This window comes from Ptychodera flava, chromosome 4, assembly GCF_041260155.1.
Source record: "Ptychodera flava strain L36383 chromosome 4, AS_Pfla_20210202, whole genome shotgun sequence".
NCBI classification, from domain to species: domain Eukaryota; kingdom Metazoa; phylum Hemichordata; class Enteropneusta; family Ptychoderidae; genus Ptychodera; species Ptychodera flava.
This window is the reverse complement of record NC_091931.1, coordinates 14,171,531-14,195,911: the sequence shown is the minus strand read 5'-3', so window position 1 is coordinate 14,195,911 and position 24,381 is coordinate 14,171,531. Positions and strand designations below refer to the sequence as shown.

General features: G+C 39.6%; 1 protein-coding gene across 1 annotated transcript; it reads right to left on the bottom strand.

Annotated features, from left to right (window-relative positions):
• Positions 1-3,482: 3,482 nt before the first annotated feature.
• Positions 3,483-23,602, bottom strand: LOC139130962 (vascular endothelial growth factor A-like). Its single transcript, XM_070696818.1, has 7 exons — positions 23,374-23,602; positions 15,532-15,622; positions 9,956-10,033; positions 9,515-9,705; positions 8,938-9,188; positions 6,051-6,158; positions 3,483-3,840 (listed from the first exon to the last, which is right to left on the bottom strand). The coding sequence occupies exons 1-7, from the start codon at positions 23,434-23,436 to the stop codon at positions 3,690-3,692; spliced, it is 933 nt and encodes a 310-aa protein (XP_070552919.1). The 5' UTR covers positions 23,437-23,602; the 3' UTR covers positions 3,483-3,689.
• Positions 23,603-24,381: the final 779 nt, after the last annotated feature.

Below are 24,381 nucleotides of genomic sequence, written 5' to 3'. Positions count from 1 at the left end.
CAGGCATTTTCTTAATCATAAAACTGTAAATACTTTATTTTGTCTGTTGTAACATGTTTCTAATAAAATATCTTTATAAAAATTGTGACGATTGACATGTGCCTATGTTGGATTTCTTTACATTTGTGGTTTTGAATATGATTTGAGCAAAACACAAGAGAAATTCAATTTCATGTTCATAAATAAGTGAAAACTAATGACAAAACACTCACACTTTTCACAGTTGCCGCCAGGACGCGCCCTTGCGACAATGTCCCCAAAACGAGACCCGTTGTCCCGCATTCTTGCGTCTCGCGGGTCACCTCGGGCGCGCTTTTGAGCCACTGTGTGGCGGTGTCGTCTGCAAGTAATATCTGACACTGACGGCGACCATTGTTTTGCATGTTTCTTTTGAGGCTTTTATTTACGTACTTTCAGAGCTAATTAAAACTGTCACTTGATATTACAATGTGCTTTCATTTGTAGCCTGACAGAGCTCTGATTAGCGGCAGATACGGCATACTGCTACAATTACTTCCGTAAATTAAGTCGTAGTCCGGCCGCTTGACGTTTGTTTTTAGAAACAAATAAGTCGCAAAATGATTCAAATTTGATTGACGACTGATGCATTTTCTTTTCGTTCGCGGAAAATTCCATTCTGTTGCCATGCATCGACAATTGAACGGCATTTAATTTCAGTAGGCAAGTTCAATATGGCAGAACATCAAAAGCGAATTACATCATTTTTAACGAGTCTAACTCGGAGTTTGTCAACCAATCGCGATCGCAATGACGATCAAACACCGTCTGTTGCCCAGGGTGATGACTCACACTCGACGCGATCTGATTGTAACACATGACACAGTGCGATCCACCGGAGTCGAAGAAAAAGAAAACCACTGAACGAAAGTTTCAACAGAGTTGGAGGAAAAATGAAAAGTATTCTAACTGGTTGGAATACAAGAGTGAAAAGAAACAGATACATTGAAAGATCTGTCGTGAAACTGGCAAGCAAAATACGTTTACTGAACAGTCTGGATGTGAACATTTCCGTACATTAACATAGACCGCCATAAGCGCGGTAGTGATCACTTGCAATCAATTGAAGAAGTCGCCTTGCGTCGAAGTTTCGACATCGCCATCAATCGAGCTCTGTCAGAAAATGATAAAGGTATTATATCGGCAGTGCAGTCGGTTTATAGGTTGGCAAAGGAGGACATTGCCACACGAAAATATGATCACTTCTTGAAAATCCTGAAATTGCAAGGCGTTCAAAACGGTGGATAAGTTGGGGATCGGACAGAATGCAAGTTACACCTCCCGACATACTGCCCAAGAGATGCAGGATACCATCGGAACAGTGATTGCTAATGTTTATGTTGTCCCAAAAATACACAAAATGTCCCCAAAAATAAACAGTGGCGGGACACAGTGTCCCCTGGTTTAAAAATCGTCGCTGCAACACTGACACTTTTCACAATTCACAGTCGTCAACTCGAAAGATTGAAAAATCCACACAAATATAGACACACAATTTTTTTTGTGATTATGTGATGCTTATCCTAAAGATGGATACATATGTACAATTTGTGACAGATCATTCCACAGGCGCATTGGGCATATTTCATCGTTAAGTAGTGACCTGGAAAAATTGTTATTTAAGGTAGCATGCGCCTCGAAAGTGAAAGACTTAAACTTTTGCTTAACCGTACTCTTTCAAAATCAAGATCACAACTATGGGTTACCGTGCAAATTTTAGTACTAGAGAAACAAATTACCCAAGATACATGGATATTTGAAATTCCAATTGGCTGTCATCTCTGTGTTAACTCTATAATAAAATAAAATTTTCGATTTTCGAAAAACTAAGCAAGTGAAAGATTTTCTCCTAGGGCTTCAAAATGAACCCCCACAAGCGGTAGATCAGAAAAGCAATGTAAAAGTTTGAGAGTCCGAATATTTGTCCCAGAGATGGGATCTACCTTAAATTCCCATGTATGAATACCCTTACAGTCCACACTACATGGTTTACAAGCTGTCCAAAAGTTTCAAATTCTACTCTGCAGAAAATTAATGTTGAATGTGATTTGGGGATAGAGGACAGATATTCTCACTCAAATTTTTCAATATTTTTCTGATCCACCACTTGTATGGGCTCACTTTAAAGTTTTTGTAATAAAAATTTTCACTTTCTTAAGTTTTTCTGAAAATCAATCATTTTATTCCCCAACCCGAGTTTGTACAGGGATGATGGCGGCCATTTTGGATTTCAAATATCTGTTTCTCTTGAAACTAACTTTTAACAATGATGACCCCTGATTTTTATTCTTGATTTGGAAAGAATATGTTCGAAAGATTCATTTAGGAAAGTTTTGGCAAAAGTTTAAATCTTTCACTTTTGAGGCGCATACTACCTTAACAATTGTAGACCAGGTCTCATTCTCTGAACATGCCAGCCCTTCAAAATAAAAAAAATCTGATGATGTGAAAATACGATTTTTACCAGTAACCTCGATATAATGCTTATTCAAATACGGATTTTTCCTCCCTATATAAGAGTAAATATTCCAAATAAATCTGACAAAATTCTGGCCTTGTTTCATGGCAATAATTGAGAAGAAAATGATAACATATCAATATTTAAATTTGTATTTAAAAAAATGTAAACACTTGAATTTCTGATGCCCTTTGAGCAATATCATGATGTGCAAATAAGTAAATATGGAAGACATATTTTGTGGTGACATCATTAAATAAAATGAAATCATCAAATAGTTCCACTGGTCAATATTTATCTATTTTTGATATACACATTTTATGAAACAATCACAGAGGACTGTGCAAATTGGTCATTTAAGTTTTAAAACAAGAATTTTTATCTGGTTTCTGAGAAAGGAAAAACTGCCGAATGTTTAATACAGGACAGATAGGTCAGATTTTCAGAGCAACGGCATATCCCATATAGTTTGCTAATCATCTGGTTCCACATATTTGGTCATAGGTCGACGCTTGAGGGCGTCTTTCATGGCGGGTCATAATGTGCGGGTGCATGCCCTTTATTAAAGGGCCAGATCATTTATCACCTTTATCTAAACGCTTGATAATAATATCAACGGGAAACAAAGGGCTAACACCGAGTAAATACTCAATGTCAACAAGAATTATTCCAAAAACCAGGGATTCAGAACTGCCCCTTTAAGAACTTTGACTGCACTAAGGGGAGCGCCTTCAATAATTACATATATATAATTATATAATGATAATGATATAGATATAATTATATATAATTATATATATATATATATATATATATATATATATATATATATATATATATATATATGGATCATGGTTTTCCGGGAGAGGGGAAGATTGAAGGGTCCCATGAGGATATCCCTTACACGCCGAATTGCTCCGACCCACCCCTTAGTTTTATTAATAATAGGTTTCAAAGTACTTGTTTCAGTCTGACATGTCTAAGAAAGCTAATCAGCATTTGTGGGCAATAATGACGGGGTAATCTGACAACACCAACTATGGAAACTTGACGTAACATTTTTCAACGAAGCATGCGCCATTGCAACGGCGCCATCATCACTACAAAATAGAAGCTTATATACATTTGAAAGCTCATTTATCCGTTTGTGCAGAGTCATATAAGGATTTCCCATCTTCGATAATTCTGTCTTGTCAAAAATCATTCTCTTTCGCTATTCTTGTTGTAGTTCATCGATGCCTGGCAAGCGGCTCAGTGAACGCTTGCAAATACAGTCATTTGACATATTCTGGCCCAACGGACAAGACGTCGAGGATAAGCATCTCTGACTGAGGTAGATTTTCACTTTGTTTTCTTTTTCGCACCTGCCAATAAAAGAGACAAATGTCATGAATGTTTTCCTACGTATGGAGTAAAACTGGGAAAAAAGGCGTTATAATCGAGCTAAAAATCGATTCGGGAAGCAGGGCTGAAAATTATCTCCCTAAAACCAAGACGGTAGCATTCTTATCGGAAATATCCTATTTCCTATATCCGGAGTTCAACTGGCTACCTTGTACCATACCATCACGTGATCTTTTCACATGTAAATGGCCTGTTTTTATGTGAACCAAGTAATCGCGATTCTACCGTAATTGTGCTTTGAGCATTTGAAAAAATAAACCAGAATTTGAAGAATTTGAAGGGGTGGGGCTCACTGGGAATTATCGCCTCCCAAGAGAAAAATACGACTTTTTCAAAAAGGTGCAAAAGGCGACCTTCTGGCCGGCCTTGTGACACGGATGCTAATAAACATTACGTTTCGCTCCTCTGAGTTTTCACCAATAACACCGTGGCATTCCAGAAGCATCATTTTTTTTCCTGACCACTTCGTCATACCAAATCTTCCGTGACGATAATACAAATTACAGCCTTCACGGTTAATACGGGAGAAGCTAGCTAGAATAGCGGACCTATTAGAGCTATCTACAAGAGTTCAAAGCGTGCGCTCGATTGTGTTAAAAGGGACACAGTCGTCGGAACTGTGCTCAAAGGTCATATGGGACCCATACCAATGTAAACACTGTATCCAAGGTATGATGGTGACTGATAAAAGTTAAAACATGTCTGTCATAACCAACATTGTATAATTTAACTGTTGCAGCTATGATGATGAGGCGCATCTAGATATCGTGCACGAAATGCATTGTTTGTAAACAAGAAACTCGCACAGGCGCAGTTCCGACGACTGTATCCATTTAAGCACGAGAAGGGGAAAGACAGAAAAGTTGCTAGACACGAAGAGAGCTTGAGAAAGACCGTAACGTAGCTTCTCATTACATTCACATCGTTGTTGCAGAAAACAAGCACATAGTCCTTTTTCTCTAAATCATGTTGATATCACAGTATAACCTTGACAAAGCAAGGACTATGTACAATATCAGAATGCTATTGTTGACAAATTAATTATAATTGGGATATAAATTCAGTTGTCAACAATATCATTCGACATAGCACACATATACAGGCCGTAGTGACAAGTTGAAACACTTGTCATTCTTTGGGGGTAGATAAAAAAATGTAAAACTTGTATTTTACAATCAGAACAGAAAATAAGGGTGGGAAACACATCAAAAGTTTCAGCAAATTTAAATGCGCTTTACAGTATCGAGCATGAAATGAATGAATCTATAAATCATAGCAAGGACGGTAGAATGTGCGCTACCTATCCTCTACCCCCCCCCTCCCTGGGTTACCAATATTAAGGTAAAGGGCGACGAACTCGGACGCGCACACGCTTTAGAACGTTTCTGCGCAGATTTAACTCCAGCCTGCCGCAAATAGGTTATTTTGTAGCGCATGTATTTAACATCCCCTGTCATTGTTGAAATTGCGCTTTTACCTAATTTTTTGACCCAGTGTCTTAGAAATATATGTGACCTATAACCTTGTCATATTTTGACCCCCTAGGAAGCTGGTTTTTATTCAATATGAGCGAAAAATTAACATTTCTCTCCCATTTATATGGCGCAAATTACCCATTCACCTGGAGATAAAAAGTAGCGTGGTGACACCCTTTTATTAAAAGTGTAAACTAAATGGTATTATGTCAGGAGTTTATTCGCCAAGTTTGGTCAAAATGACACCATTCAAAGCGACAGGAAGAAAGTTCGAAAATTATGTACTGATATAATTTCGATATCGTCATTTTGTAATCGATACTTATGTTAAAATTTCTTTACAAACATCATGAAAACTATACATTCGATAGATATGGATCTTAAGTCTTGGTATTTATTAAAATTAACTCATTTGCTAAGCGTTTTATAATTGCTTTCTTTAGTTTAAGTGAATTATATCATTTTTATTTATTTCTAACGACGCCATTTTAACGTCCGTTTCCATGGAAACAAGCGTGGTGACCCCCATTTTTTATTTCATTTTTGCACTTGCACAACTTCCAAGAATATTTGTGCAAAGTTTCAAGAAAATTACACCACAACTTAATTTTGACGTAATTCGTAGTACTTCACCTTAATAGCCCGCTACGAAAGAACGGATAGGTTCTTCAGTTGCACTGAGAAAGTTCACTTACTTGCATTTGCTGGGATGCCAGGCAAACGACGGTCGGCAGGGAAGCACTGCTCTGCACTCACACTGGCACGTACTCTCCCGCCATATTCTGTTTCTGCCGAAGCAATTTCTGTCGAAAAATTGGAAATTCAATGATTTAAAACGACTACATGTTGATGGTTTTAAAGGGATACAGTCGTCGGAACTGCTCTCAAAAGTCGTATGGGACCATACAACCAATGTAAACACTGTATGCAAGGTACGATGGTGATTGATGAAAGTTAAAACATGTCTGTCATAATCTACATCGTATAATTTAAATGTTGCAGCTATGACGATGAGGTGCATCTAGATATCGTGAACGAAATAGATTATTTGCAAACGAGAAACTCGCACAGGCGCAGTTCTGACGACAGTCTCCCTTTGAGGTGTCGGGCTTTTACGTACACTTTCGACCAACTCAAAGCCCTTCACCGCGTGTTCGTTTTAGCTTGACGTCCCCACACCTACGTACTCAAGGTAATAATTCAGACGAAGTCTACTATAGCTGTAGCATGTATATGAGCAGTTGGAAAGTGCCTCGTTAACGTTCGGCTTACGAACACTTGTACAAGTCGAGTTTGCGATTGACCCCAAAGTGGCTGCCAGTTGAGAGACACTTCACTCAAAAATTTCTGGCACACTCTACCAAACACCACATTCTAGTAATTTTACCAGGCACTGTGCACCGGTAGGTAAGAGTGATACAGCTCATGCGCCTAGCGCTGCCATAGAAAAACCTTTCACGTGTTTTCTCTACATCTTTCGATCTAGGAGTTTCCTAATATAGTACGGGGGATTTTTTTCGCCCTCGAAGATACATCCGAAATTTCATTCCACGAACAGAAATGTCGAAGCACAGTTAGAAGACTAAATACAAGTCGAGTACCCCTGTTTCATCCTCAGTATGGTGGGTTATATATACCAACCAGCCTTCCTAGATCCTTTGTAGCATAAAGCCGAAGAAACGTAAATACACACAATTTGTGCACATATCATTTTGGGCAAAACGGGTTGGAACCAAGGGGAAAAATTAAAATTAGTAATGATGAAATGCTTTATTACATTGCATGGTAATTTCGACTTTCTATAACGCAAAGACTCGACAGTTCATTTAGGGGCCGTCGATAATAAAAGCTGACGCACAAGAAACGTAATTCCTTCGTTTTACTTGAAACCCCCTCCCTCCCCCTCAAAATGAAAGTTCTTATGCGAAATCAATTTCGTATTATGATGCCATTTCTGACAAACCACTCGCACCTCTCCTATCCGCACGCCCATGAAAAAATACCGAAAAGGCACATTAATTAATAACCCTCCACTTTACGCGTTTCACTTTTTAAGACACAGAACATTTTAATGTATGTCGCATGTAGGAAAATGTTTTATGTACATGTTTCACGTTGAAAAAGCATACAAGTTTTATTTTATATTTATGTCCTTTTTTTTGTCTTTTCTGTCTCCGTATTTTGTGGTCATTCTGTTCTCGAGGAACGCGAAGGTAGTATTGCGTTCTCGCTGCGAAGTCGCACTTCGAAAACAATAGACAAAAATCCTTATGCGATTTTTACGCACACAAAACGGAATGAGGTCTGACCCCCTCCCCTCCTAAACGAAAGAATTACGTTTGTTGTGCGTCAGCTTTTATTATCGACGGCCCCTTAAAATCACAGATACATTACAATCGTGAAATCGTCCCTGTATCACCCCTATTTGTAACAATCAACCCTATTTGTAACAAAACTTAATTTTCAAAAAACCTTTGCCGTATTTGTTGAAATGTTAATAAAATATGCATATTTGTATGTTTTGGGGCAATTTCCTTATTTTTTCCTTGTTCAAAACTCATTTTTACGAAACTGCTTTTGTTACAAATTGGGTTGATTGTTACAAATAGGGGTGACATGCAACCCTATTTGTAACAATCAACCCTATTTGTAACAAAACCTAATTTTCAAAAAAACTTGGCCGTATTTGATGAAATCTTGATGAAATATACATATTAGTATGTTTCAATATGTATATTTCATCAAGATTTCATCAAATAGGGCCAAGTTTTTTGAAAATAAGGTTTTGTTGCATGTCACCCCTATTTGTAACAATCAACCCAATTTGTAACAACAGCAGTTTCGTAAAAATGAGTTTTGACAAGGAAAAAAAAGAAAATTGCCCCAAAACATACAAATATGCATATTTTCTTAATATTTCAACAAATACGGCAAAGGTTTTTTGAAAATTAAGTTTTGTTACAAATAGGGTTGATTGTTACAAATAGGGGTGATACAATCCCACTGTCTGCCTGTCGACACAGGGACAAGTAACAAATGTACGAGCTCTGTTCGACTGGTTGTTTTCCCGGCTTCTTCCTTCCATTCGTTATACATTTACGTTGGAGGCATAAATATATACCGTGTCTTTTATCGGGGGTAATCGATTGAACAGACAGTAAATGTAACTTTTCATGATATTTTCGTAACCGTTTATGCAGAACATAATGTGTTCTTGCTTTTCTCCTTGTTAAAGTACGTTACAAGGCATTACGCTTTCCGAGTACAACGCAGAGTGCGCTGTATGCCAATGTTATTATTGACCGATGAATTCTGGTAAGACTGAAAATTCAGCCGTGAAAATTAAGATTGGATATAAACACAGAGAGGTTTTATTGACAAAGCGATCATAAAGACATTTCAATATGATTTGGGACGTAGGTCAAGAATTTGTTGGTGTTTTTTTCCGAATCCGAGATAAAATACATGTACTGAAAACACATCAAAATTACAGCTGAAGGAGCTTCCATATGACTAATATATCACCACACGGATCTGGTTCCAAGAATGTTGTTATCAATTCTGTGCTTTTATCAAATTTACCTTTCTTGCGCGGGCTTCCGACAAACACATCCACAGGTTCTGTCGTCCCACACTTTCCTGGCGGGACAGGAGTGTTCCTTCTGAATGCAGACACATTGGCAGTACTCGTGTCGGTGGATGGCCAGATTGCAGTCGTGGGGCTTGACTTTGCAGTCACACTTACACTGTGTCTCGTTGGTCATCTTGAAAGTCTCGATCCGTTCGATTGGCACAGCGTCCTCGTTTGTCGGGTCAGACCTTGCTCGGTACACCTGTGAGAGAGAAGCAAAAACAGCATAAAGTTAGGGAGTTGTAGATCCCACCGAGAGTGGGAAAAAACATCATATCGGAGAAAATGCAAAAAAGGTACAGCTAATTGGGCTTAAGCGTATTGATAGGGTAATACGCAAGTTTGTCGATAATTTATCATCGATGGAGTATGCTTGTGTACATCGGATTGCTTACAATTATAAGTCACTTTTAAGAATCGCTTACAGTGATCGTATGTGAATAATTAAATACATTTGAAAGAAAAATAAAAGCAATAAAACACATTATGCCAACAAACTGCAAAAATCGGATAAAAATCCTTAGGTACCTTTACGTCGACGTTATGGGTGGCTGAAGCTTCGCAGGTGAAGAGTTCGCTGCTACAACATCCACCACAGCGATGCAGTTCGACACACGGCGGCCAATACAGCACGTACGGGTCGGAATTTGGCGGCACCGGGACTGAAGTGGGTCTCGGCTGACATGGGGGTGGCACGGCGATCATGTCAAAGGCGTAGTCTGAAATTTGAGATGATCGAAGACAATGGGAAAATGGCACGGTGTAAGCAATGAGACGAGAAATTCTTTGAGCAACACATGGGCAATTCCAAATTTAGATAAAACGGTAATTGTTAGCGACTTATAAATGAATATCTGAAACGATTGGAAAACATTTTAGGTCAACAAATAACTAATTGCAGCGCATGGGCATTTAACTCGTATGCTGGATATCTACGTGCCGTGTACTGGAGTTACCTAGGTGCCTTACCATTTTCATGTTCATCGTCTTTCCCGTATGGAACCTCCGGCCTCACCGGTGGTATACCGTCTCCTTTACCCGGTATACCTGGGAATGGGGAGAAAAAACATTCTGTGATTACGTACTTCACGATGTCAACTAACATGAAAACATGTACCGTACGATGTTCAGAAGAATAAACTGGCGAGAAGGAAGATAAGTGGGCTGATACTGAACTTGTTATCCACATCGGCATAATCCTAAGGGGTCCAACTGTTCTGACAAAACCACAGCCTCTGCATAGAACACAAGATTTCGATAAACCGCGAATTACATACTGCTGTTCTATCTGATTATGCAGTCTGTTCTATTCTCTACATTTAACTTAAAGGTAGATAGCTCGTCTATTCAGGAACGGATATTCGAACTCTCAAACTTTTACAATATATTTTCGGTCTACGATTCGTGGGGGCTCATTTTGAAAGTCATAGAGTAAATAAAGTTTACTTATTTTTGTGAAAATGGAAAAAAAAATCCTCATAGACTTAACACTGCCTCAAGGATGTCGGCTATTTGGAATCCCAAGCGTCCGGAAATATTGTGAAATTTCTCTAATGGACTGGTCAGTTTCTTCGGCCTGGGGGGGGGGGCCGGTGGATTATTTTTTGCCGACGTCAAAAAGTGGCTGACCCCCCCTATTCCAAATTTTGAAAACAGGGTGACCCCCCCTATTCCAAATTTCTAAAACAGGGTGACCCCCCCCCGGCGCGACAAAGGTAAAACAAAAGATGGACATATATATATATATATATATATATATATATATATATATATATATATATATATATATATATATATTACATTTTACATATATTTATATTTTAAATAGTCATTCTATGTTTTAGTGAAATTGTTGACATGTCAGTTGTAAGATAGGAATTTCAAAGTGTCAATCTTAAAGTTTAAATACAGTACATTTTGAATGAGCTGTATTTTGAATGAGCTGTGAATGTATTTCACACTTTCTCTGCTTAACCAGATGTCCTGAACTGTTGTACAGAAATGGATGTCAATCATTAATATCAAGAGGAAAAAGCAGTGAATCAAAAACTTTGATAGGTGTTAAGACTTGCCAACCATCCAATTAAATCTACTGAGGAGCATAGAGAGCTTTTTTAGCCAAATCTGATGTGTACAGTGTCTGAGAGGACCTTTTCTTGTGTAACATTGAAACCATAAAAGCACAGCTAATAATGACAAAACACTGCCTTTTTTTAACTGTTATTTTGTTCATAAAAAAGCATCTTTCTACAGAAAACCTATGAAACAAAGGAAATAATTGCATCAATGAGAAGAAAGATATCTTGTCATTTTTCTATCTCTAAAATAAGTCACTGTATCAAATATATATTGTGAAATATTTGTGCATGTTGCTTTCTCATACTGAATTCTCACAGAGAGAACAGAAAAGTATCAGGAATTTGTCATCCTTTTCATATGAAATGCAGATTTCATAATGGTACACTTTCACTCAGCAACATCAAGATATCTCTGAAAGTGTGGCGCCCGAAGGGCGCGCCAAAAATATGAAACATCCTGATATCTCTGATATATATGCCTTGTATATTAAAGTCATGCACCTGAAGGGCATGCTGAAAGATGTATGATATATTAAAGTAATGAGCTTGAAAGTAATGGGCTTGAAGAGCACGCTGAAAAATATTGAACATACAGATATCTCTGATGTATGTATGCTTGATATGTTAAAGTTGGGCGTGCTGAAAAATATGACTGATTATTAAAGTTACGCGCCCGAAGGGCGCGCCGGAAAATACAACTGAATGATGAATTTTGTGGCTGACACTAGCATTTTAGGCAATGATGACCTGTGTCAAAATTCAAAAACACACTGACCCCCCCTATTGGGCATTTCAAAAACATGGTGACCCCCCCTATCACCAAAGTCAAAAACAGGGTGACCCCCCCCATGAATCCACCGGCCCCCCCCAGGCTGAAGAAACTGACCAGTCCCTAATTTGCACGGTGATTCCTGATTTGTATCATGACTTCGAAAGGCAATGTCTGAAAGTTTCCTTGAGGAAAATTTTGCCTAGAGTTGAAGTCTGTCATATTCAACGGGCAAACTACCTTAATCCATATTTCCTCAGTCCTTTTGACAGACCGAGATGGCCTTGTCGAACACTGCAGGTTCGCTAAGAGTGTGTATCCGGGCCGTGGCGCCGATGCTTGTCTATCCGAGTGGCTGACGTCTGCGCATGCGTGTGTGCATGCGTGCACTCGTCTCTCACCACCATCTCCAGGGCATCAGAACAGAGCAAACTAAAATTGGGTGCAACTACTTTGTCTATGAAACCACGAAACATAATTCGATGGAGATGAGCGTAATTTGCACAGGAGAGCGCTTCATTTGCATAATGATTTCAGTAAAGTTATCCGTACCTCGAGGAATTAATAAATATAATTCAAATTTATAAATTCAATAAAAGGCAACTTCTTTTCTAGCGCCTCATCCTCACTATCTGAAGGTCGAGAAAAACATTGATTGTAAGCGACTACAATAGGTAGTAATCACTTAAACATTATATTAGTCATCAACAGGGCGATTTACTAAATTATAGATAAATATACTGTAGAAAATCCATCGGGGGTATATTAACATTACAATCAACAGAATGGGTATTGGACAGTAAGGTCGCGAGAGCATAGCGAAAGGACATCGTCTGTAACTTTCGATTATATTTTCGGGTTTTTTGGTTCTTAACACTAATATACATTCTTCTTCCCGCAAAAGTACGTTGGTTTGAAAAGCCTTGCAAACAAAACGCATTGTTCGATATATTATGATATTGTAGGCAAATGAATTTCTTTTCCTTCCCAAAATTGAGTCGCAATGACTTTCGACATTACACGCAGGTTTGTTGACAAGTTACATTTTGAATTTCGACATGATTTTATGAGTCTTAGAATAAACTTCATTTTAAAAACAGAACATCATTGAATGGAAAATACGTTGGAAGTTAACTAATAGAGTTTGAATTTTGCCGTTTGTTTCTGTGTCTTATTACAAACATTAAAAACATCACTTTCTTCTATGGTATGGTTTATTCATACATTAACTGATCCATTTAAGTGCACAAATAAATGCTAACTTGTTGATATGCTCGTCCTCGTAATGTCGCTATTGTACCGGATCATCACTGCGAAACGATAGAGACGAACAAATTAAATCTGTACCCAAGATGATGCGGCTGTGTGTGAAATTGGTCGATTCATTTGATTGAACACAAAGGTTAAAAACAGCCCGAAGGAGAAATAGTTCATCGTTTGCGTGAATACAAGTTCAACTGTGACGCAATCCGATACACACTCTGCAATCAAACAGGTTACTTTGGATAAACTGTCAAATACGCGGCCTTTGATCTCCAACCAAGGTTACGTGCGGGAGGTCGTTCGTTTGTCATTTAGGTATGTCAAGTGCCGTCGTTGGAGTATGTATTGTCGCGGTTCACCACTCCGTCCGTTGTGAAGCACGTACACAGTCATTGGCAGCGATGAAAGTTAGCCAGTACCTCTACGGCCAGCATAACCTCATCCAGGGCTATGCTAAAATCAGAAGTATTGTCATTTGACTTTATAATGACATTTGTTGTAGGTAACAGTGAACAGAAAAGAAATATGGCTAGCAAATTTAGTGTTTCAAAATTATTTTGTGGGATATAGTATAGAAATACACCATACCCTTTGAATATATGAATATATGAAGCCCACATTTTTATAAATATCTGCCTTAAAAAATGCGAAGTTTATTGAGAATAAAGCACTCTAGATTTCTGAAAAACGTTTCCTAAACGAATGGCTTTAAAATGGATGGTGAAAAAGGAGGGGTTTTACCAAGCACAGTGCTATATAAATGATTTTAAGATGCTTCTTGGTCAAAATTTTACTGATTCATTCTTAAAAAATGATACCGTCATTTCATCTCAAAATCTTGTTTGATGACACCGCTTCTTCAAACACATTTTTTAAAAAATGGCTTCTTATGCCGAGTCTTCTGAGAAATCCTCAAGAAAACGACTGCCGCAATGACGTTTTCGTGCATTCTTACATGCAAGTCGGAGGTTTAGTTGATACCGCACGACTCATTTATCTATAACTTTTGATTATTTTTGTCCTGATAATACAGGTTTCCATTCTTCTGCTTAAAGTACGTCACAAACCGAAGTATTATTTCCACCAATGGACGACATTTATGAACAATACGTCACGCTATTGTTGACAAATGAACACTAATTCGTATAGTAAAGTTCAATAGTCGACAATGACATTTGACATTGCAGGCAATACAAGTTGCATACCTCGTAGTTTTTATAATGACTGTAAAACACATGTGAAATCATTATGATAAAGATGAACATTTCACGTGGTACTGATATCGTACCAATTTTAATATTGACCGAAGGGCACGGAGGCGACGATGCGGATAAACTGACGGGGACACGTCGTGAAACGTTCACACATCGCTCGAGGTATCTGCTCTTGAGATGGTCGACCTTTCCATGGTCGTTCGTAAAGTTAAAGGCCCATCTATACACTCCGCGTTTAACAAGTACCCGTGAACAGCCGTCGCTGTTTTTATTAGGGTGTGACCGGAAAATAGAAATTCAATCGAACGAAGGGTATCGATCAATGCCTCCCTCGTCCCGTGACATGCGTGCGCAGGGGGGAACGAGGCAGTTACTTACACGCATGACAAGTGACACAAGTGTATTTATCTCTACTGTAATGACGTGTTCTGGATACAACAGGTGAAACATCTCAATTGTGGAGAGATTTTGGCGGCAGTCATGCTGCTATGAAAACCTCAAAATCTCCCGGGAACTGACAAAAGGTGCTCTTTCACTTAAATGAAGTACTATTAACTTTTAAAGTGAACAGTCGCTTTCTTGTATCTCATTTTTACCAGTGCGTGAACAAGACGAAAGAAAAGTGACTCCCTGCCCCCATGGGAAAACCTTGGGATATCTTCTTGGGTGGCTCAAGTCTTCTGTCTGAAACGCTCTTGTCGTACTCGCATAGAGTCGCGTTGAATTGATGACGGGGTAGCCATATACGTTCGCATTTTTCACGCACGCCCGGCTTTGTTCATGTTTACCAGGGCGAGAGTAGACCTTGGTATATTAGTGGTGGAAGCATTGTTTTCCTATACCGTTGTTTGTCTTTTCTATGCATCCAATTGCTCGGTCGGTCGACGACTTGAGAGCCAACGACTCTGCGTTATAAAACACCTAGACCAACTCACTACGCGTTGCTGAGGTATTGAACTGTCCGATCGGTCTCACTCGAAGAGTTATTTCGACCAAAACGAAACCATTTATTGCAAACGGCCGGACCAAACGTTAAGATGACACATCTGCATCACGACCATAAAAAATAATTTCGAGACATTCTATCTTTCACACGTAAACTTTTGTAGAGGAAAATGATCGCGCAAGGTTCAGATGTAGCACAATGCTCGACTGACCAGGGACCGTTTATTCTTTCAGCGTCACGATTTGTTCAACTCTTGTTTTCCAACACAATCTTACCTTCATCGGGTATCGACGGCCGATGGAAGAGTCTGACGAAATCTTCAGCAGTTTTCACTGACCGCATTTTGAACAAAATGGACGGCGGAATCTGGAAAGAGAAAAAAAAAGATCAAAACGATTGATAATTTCATTAAAATGACGGTCACAAGCGAAGGCGTTTACTGCATTGTTCATACAAGAGTCGGTTTGGAAATCCGCATCCTGCTCGATGAAAAATGCATAATTCACAAAATGGAAAATGAAGGGAAAAATATTTTCAACATGACTTGATACGAAAGACAATTCTATTATTCCATAATGTTCTTCCTTGTATATGGTGCAAAAATGAAACCATCGACCAACGGTTCGAAGACTTATGGAAAAGTGTGAAATAGCAGGGGTAGTCGATAGAGCTGTTCGTGCAAAAAGCTGGTCGTATCATGCGAGATGACAAGCGGGCAGGTGATTTTTCCTCTTTAGCGGGCAAGGAAAGTTCATTATCTGTTGCTCGGGGGAGAGGCATCTTTGAAGAAAATGTGAAATTGGAGTTATGGCCCTGTTGTCTGCGGGAGTCTATGACGGGTAGAGGGAAAGCGTTTGGCAACGAGATTGGAGATGGGTCTCTTATAGTGAGGGCAGGTTGTAAGTTTTCCCAGCAGGAAGAGAGGAGATTTCCTGGTGAGAAAGGGGTACATTTATTGGTGGGAGGGAGGACTTTCAAATTGTAACAGGAAGGCAGTCACAGACATTTATTTAATTCCCCTCAATTTTTCATTCTATTCTAAATACGTTAGAATGGCACATAAAATGGTGCAATGCCACTGTTTGGGGTTCTCTACATCTTCAGTAGTCGGATTGGCCGCCCCTGGAATAAGCGCGAATGCTTGCGAGAACTTGAATGTTTAAAGGGCAAGCCTGTTTGATTTATTTCCCCTAAACGATGAGCCTTGAAGAAGACAAAGGGAGAATTCCTCGACGCAGGATGCTACATGAGGGTTTCGTCAGTTATGTCCTTAATTATATAATTCGGTATACCACAAGAATAAACATATCGAGTCTTTTTCCAAAAGTCTACCCACATCACCTGACACAAACGCGCTGCTCGTTTCCGCTAAGGTGATTGGTCGCCTGCCCGAAGGACCCAGAACATGCATAACACCATGAGGACGTTATGTAGCATGATGTCAGTCATTTCTTATACACGTTCATGGACCATAAAGCTTGCCCAGCCTTGTTGCGTATTTGTCTCTCCGTTTTGTTGATATACTGGTGATAAAAACTGCAATGAGGTGCTGGCCATGCAATTTGGCAACGGAGAACAACAGCGCGGCTCCTAGCTCAACCTCCCTTTTGGATGTTTTTCTGTAATTGTCGTTACAATGGTCATTACGTATCTTACATGTAGTAAGGAATGGACCATTAGACCTTGGGAGGGGGTGGTCACAATGAAATTGTGAAATTTTTTTTGTTACTATTGTAAATTTCTGAATTTTTTTTGCAATTGAGATTAGCTGTGCAAATTTTTTTTTTTCAGAGTAAATTTTCAGATTTATATTTTTTTTTCGTTCGTCGCTGTCTGAAGATAAGAGGGCAAACATGTGGTGCCAAGCACCACAAGCGGCCACGCAAGCGGTCACTGGGAAGAGGTCAGGAGAGGGGTGTCCCCCTGCTGCTGTTGGAGCTTTTGAAAAATAGAGATTAAAATGGTGTTATTTGGTGGCACTTGGGGAGTATTTTTGCCGGGGGAGGTCAGGAGGGGGGTGTCCCCCCTCCTGCTGTTGGAGCTTTTGAAAAATAGAGATTAAAATGGTGTTATTTGGTGGCACTTGGGGAGTATTTTTGCGGGGGGAGGTCAGGAGGGGAGTGTCCCCCCTCCTGCTGTTGGAGCTTTTGAAAAATAGAGATAAAAATGGTGTTATTTGGTGGCACTTTGGGAGCATTTTTTTCGGATTACACATCTTCCTCTGAAACATGGTCTTCTTGCTCCTCAGTAGCTTCGTATAGTTTTGAAAATTGACTATTTTGGTTTCCTGGCTTCCCTTTCTACTGCGTGGTGAAATGCCTACATTCACCCCACCAAACATCGTGCATATCTCATGATTTACAATTGATTTTGACAAGCTGAGAAGCTAAAATAAGCTAAATAATATAGTGAAATTTGCATATTTGTGTTTTTAGAGCAATTGTTGCCCTTTTTTGATCAAAACATCTATTTCTCTGTAGCAGCATGTCCAAATTGATTGGATGTGTATAGATGTGTTGAAATTTCAATATTTTCTTTTTGGGCAATTTATGCCATTCATGGTCAAAAAATCTGTATTCTCTGAAAGGGCTTGTCCAATTTCTTTGAAATTTGCTACACAAAAACGATTAACCATGCAGATTTATTCAGTATTTGCTATCGAGAAACTTTCAAAGTTCAACCCTTTTATGTGTTTTTGTGTTGGGATTTGTTGGATAGATGGCATTCTACGTAGCTAGTGTATTGTTGAATGTTAAAACATGTGTTGCTGTTGTTATTTGAGGCTGTTTTTTGAGAAAAAGAATTGAAAATGCCTTTTTAAAAGCAAAATAATACATAATGACTTGATATGTTGTTTTATCATTATTGACGTGTTTCTACTTATTCACCCATTCTTGCATTCATCATTGTAATAAAATGCTGTGAAAAAAATGAAACTGATGTGGCCTGCATCTGTTTACCTTGATCTTAAAAGGCAAATACAACTTTCTGTCTTGAGAACCATACCATAGTTTCAATGTTTTACCTAGTGTACCTGCTTGGTTTGTACGCATGAAACAAGTAGAAAACAGGCTCTATAATTTCATAATTTTCAAGTGATCAGAATACAAAAGTCCTGAAAAGATAAGATAATCACAACTTCCAGTATAAGGGATACAGTCACTCTAAATGTATAAATTAAAATTAAAAATGTGCCGGGAGGATGTATTAAAAATACAGAAAGTTGCTTACTGTCGGTAAAATCTAAAAAAACTCAAAATTTTAAAGACTTTTGCAGATTTTTTTTTACGCCTTTGTCTTCTTATTTATTATTTTTTTATTTTGCAAACTAGTTTGAAGATTTTTTTTCCCTAACTTTCTGCTCTGAAATTTTTAAGATCTAATGGTCCGTCCCTAAGGAAGAGCTCTGTGCAAGTTTAACCCTGTCCATGCATTTCTGTAATCCTTCTTCGACCATGTTTTAATGTTATTCCTTTGACATATACTACTGGCACCCAACAGTATGAATAATATTGTCCTATTGAATGACGAATTTCTCAAATTTATTAAGGTGTTCATATTTATTTCAAAAGATCGTTGAAAATTGGTCTCAACTTCTCTTCGTCCCTCCTTGCAGGTAAAACTCTCGAGGCTCTGTAGTATATGGTATGCTTATCTCTCTCTCTCTCTCTCTCTCTCTCTCTCTCTCTCTCTCTCTCTCTCTCTCTCTCTGTCTCTCTCCTCTCTCTCTCTCTCTCTCTCTCTCTCTCTCTCTCTCTCTCCCCCTTACATACGAAGTCCACATCTCTCTCGATGAGAAACTAATATGTACTGTGAGAGAGAGCTGGCGTTTCTTTTTTCACAAACAACAAAACACTTTCTCTTCTCCTCAGCACAGTGTAGCATGTAAGGCGAACAAAGGAAATGCAGCTCTATAAGTAATGATGGTGCGATATCGGGACTTGTTTAGTTATGTTGTGTGTTAGTTGTTTTTGGAACACAATAGCAAGGATTTGCTGAATGCACTTAAGAATGAAGGAAAAAAAGACATGTGATACGCAAGTGATGCGGGCACAGCGAAAACGTATTTTTGTGATCTCAGACAAACAACCCACTAAGGTGCTATTTTTACCATCATGAATACGCAAGACAAGTCTCGGCGTTTTGCAGATCGAACGCGCTATCAAAAAGTCGTGAAATCAATCAACGAGTTGAAATCCGATCATTCAACTTAAGATGTCATTGGACCCTGAAACGGGACCCTAGATATAGTGTGTGTTTACGTTAGCTGTTTGCCGGGGTTCCATTTGTAAAAGCGCAGAGTTCACACTTTTCTTGCGTCGATGGGAGAAGATTGTTACATTCTCTTGCAACTTATTTCAGTTTCATCTTGTCGGATAAGCAGCGACATATATATATATATATATATATATATATATATATATATATATATATATATATATATATATATATATATATATATATATATATATATATATACATACATATTCTCTTTTGTTTGATCGTGTATTGTCTCGGTTAGGAGGGGTTAAAATTAATTCAGAATGATATCACAAAGTGGTAAGGCAAATCCGAAAACGATGAATGATGGAAAATGTCATGAGCGATTGTAATTCACATAAGAAACTGCCATATGATGTCATATCATGATGCCATATCATATCGCCTGCGAGGGCGAGATCTCTTTGTATCACCGGGTAATTTCCCTTAAGTTATCCATGACCATATCACCAAGCATGGGCGATTCACTCTTTCCCACGAAGTTTAGGTCCAGTGGTCACTCCTTTTCCGTTGCTCCCAGCGCCTTTGCACGTATTCAGCTACGATTGGAGTTAATTTGCGATTTAATGTTCCGGGGGTGGGGATATTCACTATATTTTGCTTTGCATGGGGATGCCTGGTGGTTCACTCTAGAAATAGTAGAATCAAACCGTGGATTTGATAAAGAATTTAAACCATGGTGGTGGTTTCAGCCTGGCATTCTGAAATCTAAGGCTAAACTACTCATGGTTGCGGTGAAAGATAGAATAGGTTAATGTGTCACAATTATAAGCTAAGAGTGTTTTGGCCATAATTCACTTTTCATCCAATCCTTTGTACACCAATTCATGATGTCAAGAGCTCCGAGCTTTGTGGAGTTCATTGGATTGCATGACCTGTGGATGAAATACAAGTTGTGTTTCCGTAAAGATAGGTTAGAAAGCCCTCTCTTTGGGGACAAAGTTTTCGGAATTGCCCCCCCCCCCCTCCCCGATGTCGACACCTAGTGCAGTGTTCACATTGGCACAAACTGGGACGCACACGCCTTCCGATCATGCATTCTAGACCGCCGGTGGGTTTGCTTAACAGCATGTACAAATTCCCCATCAAAAACGCATTCACAAGTGGTCGCGGCATTTTAAGTTGACAGCAATAGACTGACTTCCGAACGCTTTCCACCCTTGACTGATTTTTTGAACTGGCACAATCAGACCAAGGCCCATGTTGGTATAGGGGGAGTGATTTATTTATTACTGGTAAACATGGAGAACTGCCAAGGAGACAGTCGGCTAAATTCGCCTTTGCATGGCGTCAGTCCACTGGCCAGGAAAACATCTGAAGTATTTCCAGGAATTATTTCATTGTACCGTTTATTGATATACCCGGGTTACAATTGTTGACCCCGCTGCCTGCTGGTCTTACCCTAAAGTACATATCTTTGTTAATGCAATCACACAGCAAAGCTGGCATGGATGTGCCTTGGAATTTTTCATATATTTCGCCGGAACCCATCTCTGTCCGCATCCTACGATATTGTGGTCCTGCCTATATCGTGTACAGCATTTTGCACGGTGACCATGATTTTTATGCTTCATTTCGATGAGGATTTGGTTAAAGTTTCCTTGCGACAAGTTTGAGCAAAAGTTTAAATCTTTCACTTTTGAGGCGCATACTGCCTTAACATTAAATGACCACCAGTTGACACTTTTCCCTTGTCGATACTTTGAACACAGGAACTGAAATTGGGCACGAGGGAGAAAAGTGACCTCCATTTGATACACAGGCCATACTAACTAATACACTCCACAGTGTTTATCCCCATGTGTTCCTTATTGGAAAGATCCTGTATGTAATTTTGCTACCAGATGCCCGAGCATGGCGCTTACCACTTCGCCAGAAATCGGGTGCCTATGAAACGAGTCCCCAGCTCATCTGTTTGTTTTACCAGATTGTTTTATTTGTTATTTTAGCGAGAGACACCCGGTCAGACTCGTGTCCTCAGCCCCGGACCGATCAAAAGTACGGTCAAAAGAGCGTAGATTAGTCCTCGAGTGAGATGAACTACAGCATTCAAAAGAAAAGACTTTACCAATGGAATTGGAAGCTCCTTACCGTTCCTAATCCGATGAGAATGGAGAGCTGTAAAAGTGTGGGCTGACAGAACACCGACCCTGACCCAAACATTTTGGTGAGCCGTGAACTAATGAGGTAGATGACCCTGGCGACTATCTCTTGATCGGTATACCTACGACCCTTCAACAGATGTGCAGGAACCGTGCTCAGACGTTTCGCAGAGAATCGAAGTTTAATAGTGAATTGAGAGACGTAATTGAATGAATAAAAGACCTGGAAAGTTTCAAATCGCGACGCAGATATTAAGCGCCTTCGAGAAGCATTGCTGCCGGGTTTTACTAATTGATTGGCCTGAAGGTGAATTAGGCATACTGTTGGTTTTATTTGGCATGACTGAACATACAAATTCAAAGGTCAATTACACGACACAAATCATGAAAGTTTTTTTTTTCAAGTCCAACTTCATTGTAAATATCGAAAACATACTGAAGGATAAATAGGGTACCGTATTTGTTCCATATTTGTTGTGATTTGTGTCTTTAAGAGGATTTCTTCTATTGAAAGAGGAGTCAGACAAAGTCGATCGATTATCTGAGCTTCAGAGAAGAACTAACAATCCGAACAACCAGGCCCAAACTTGTGAAGTTTGAAAGCGGCGTAGACGCGTAGGTGGCGATTTAGATGTGAACATTGCATTAAATACCTTGTGCACTTTGTGAACTGCCAAGGATCTACTGGCTTTCCGTGGACATGGGTTTATTAGTTCACGTTGGGTGCACAGGGGAAGCTCCCCTCCTCCACAATCCCGCTAGTTTACACCATAAATTTGTCAATTTTTGTTTGTTTCGTCTGCTTTCTCGGAAAGGCTGTCGGGGATGCACGTTGATTGATGGCGGTGTGTATACTAGGGGTTGACAGCGGTCGTTGTGGTAGCGAAGGTTTTAAGGTTCACTTGCCGCAGCGGCGGTGCAGTGTGTGTGTGTATGTAGCCGCGATGAAAAGTAGGCTGTATGGATGTCGTCTAGTATTTCTTTTTTTCTAAATACGTGCCAGGTGACGAAATGCCATAAGTGTTATTAAAACGTGAGAGACTTACAAGTGCCTTGGTATTTATAGAATTCAGAAAAAAAGAAACGGTGGCTATATCCGCGGGCAAAAGCTTCGGCATGCACGGCTTCGCTTTTCTCCCTGTACATGGCAGGGAATATTGCTAGCGTTTGAGTACATTAGTGTATCGAACTCCAACGTCAAATCAGATCATCTAAAAATATATGTAGTGTAGTGTACATGGCGCCCTACGGCCTCTGTCATCAGTTTACGACGTACACAGTTCACCGGAAGTATCAAAACAGTGGTGATATCATTCCCTGAAGAAGAAACACATTGCATCACGTCAAATTTCACGGAAGCCCAGAAGCTCCGGAAAATCTCCACCATTTCAGAACCACATATCTCCATAATACTTTCCCTTCATCTGGTTTCGTAACACGTACTTTACGCGACAGACTTTCACTTAAGACTCTTTGCGTCGTGAGAAAACCCCGCTTATCTCCCCCACTCTTTAACCGCCTCGACCGACACAAACAGCCATCGACATGATCCCTTAACCTTGACTTGAGAGTACCGTAGTTGTCACCTCAACGTATAGCAACGATACTGTGCAGAGTTAGCAGACAGACTTTTAGAGTTTTAAAAAGTCGGTCTCTCTGCACGGGGACTCGAAGTCATTTGGTAAGTTGGAAAATAACGGATCAGATCTTATAATTTTTTTAAAGACTACTTACCGATGAAGCCCTACCGGTCGTTCCCGTCACGATAGCGAGTAATAAAACCAAGACACTCCACATGGTACTGCTGTTTTCTGGACGACCTACGTTCAGGATAAAAAAGGGGACTTCACAAACGTACACGGTGCAATCGGTTGTCACGCTTGAAGAGACAGCGAAGTTTACGCGTAGACGATTGCCAATACACTGAGAGAAAGGTCACCGAAAAAACAAACTGGATCGGGAGGCTGGCTGCCCTGCCTTCTCTAAATTATTCATGACGCGTTGCAGCGTGCCACACTGCGCCTGAGAGCATTCCACCGAGCACAATAACCGCGTTTCCGCCGAATTCACTTGCAAATTTCTACCTGTCGGGAGGGAAACCGGCCATTTTGGTTGGCTTGTTTTGTACCGCCCGTCAGGTGCAGACTCCCCACGTCGTTACCCCTTTTTATTTCTCCCCGAAGAATCGGCTTGTAATTGGATAATAGGTAATCTAACGTTAATGACCACTAGCGTTTGACCGCTGAAAATCGACGCACTCATCGTGCAATAAGCGTATTCACTTCTGTTTGTTTCTGACTGTCATGCCTGGGGAACATTAATCCACCGAATCAAAAACCCCGATGACATTATTTCTATACAAAGTCACACCTTATATGTCCACGGCGAGCGAAGTTCACGCCTCTGAATAAGTGGACCGGCTTATAGGTCGAACTGAGCGGTTTAAAACTGGCCAGAAAAAGTTTTGAAAACGTGTTTACGCGAAAATGAGGGAGCTGTTAAGCGTTAGCAGACGACCGAGGAATGCTTTAGTGTAGTCAAGGTTTAACAGGTGTTTCAAAGAACCGACAAAAACAACTTGGGAAAAATGGATGTTTTTGACCCACATCGATCACATGCACCACATACTAATTCTAGGAATTACTAGTACCTTCCTACGTTTAATGCATAGGGCATTGTCATAGCACTTTTATTCGGCTAATAACCCTTCACCCAGAAAGATTGTGCAAAATACAGAACCTC

Coding starts and splice junctions, on each gene's coding strand:
- LOC139130962 (XM_070696818.1), bottom strand. CDS start 23,436: ATGTGGAGTGTCTTGGTTTTATTACTCGCTATCGTGACGGGAACGACC. Junction 15,623..23,373: donor CGACCGGTAGGGCTTCATCG/GTAAGTAGTCTT, acceptor TTCTCTTTCCAG/ATTCCGCCGTCCATTTTGTT. Junction 9,189..9,514: donor CCCATAACGTCGACGTAAAG/GTACCTAAGGAT, acceptor TCTCTCTCACAG/GTGTACCGAGCAAGGTCTGA.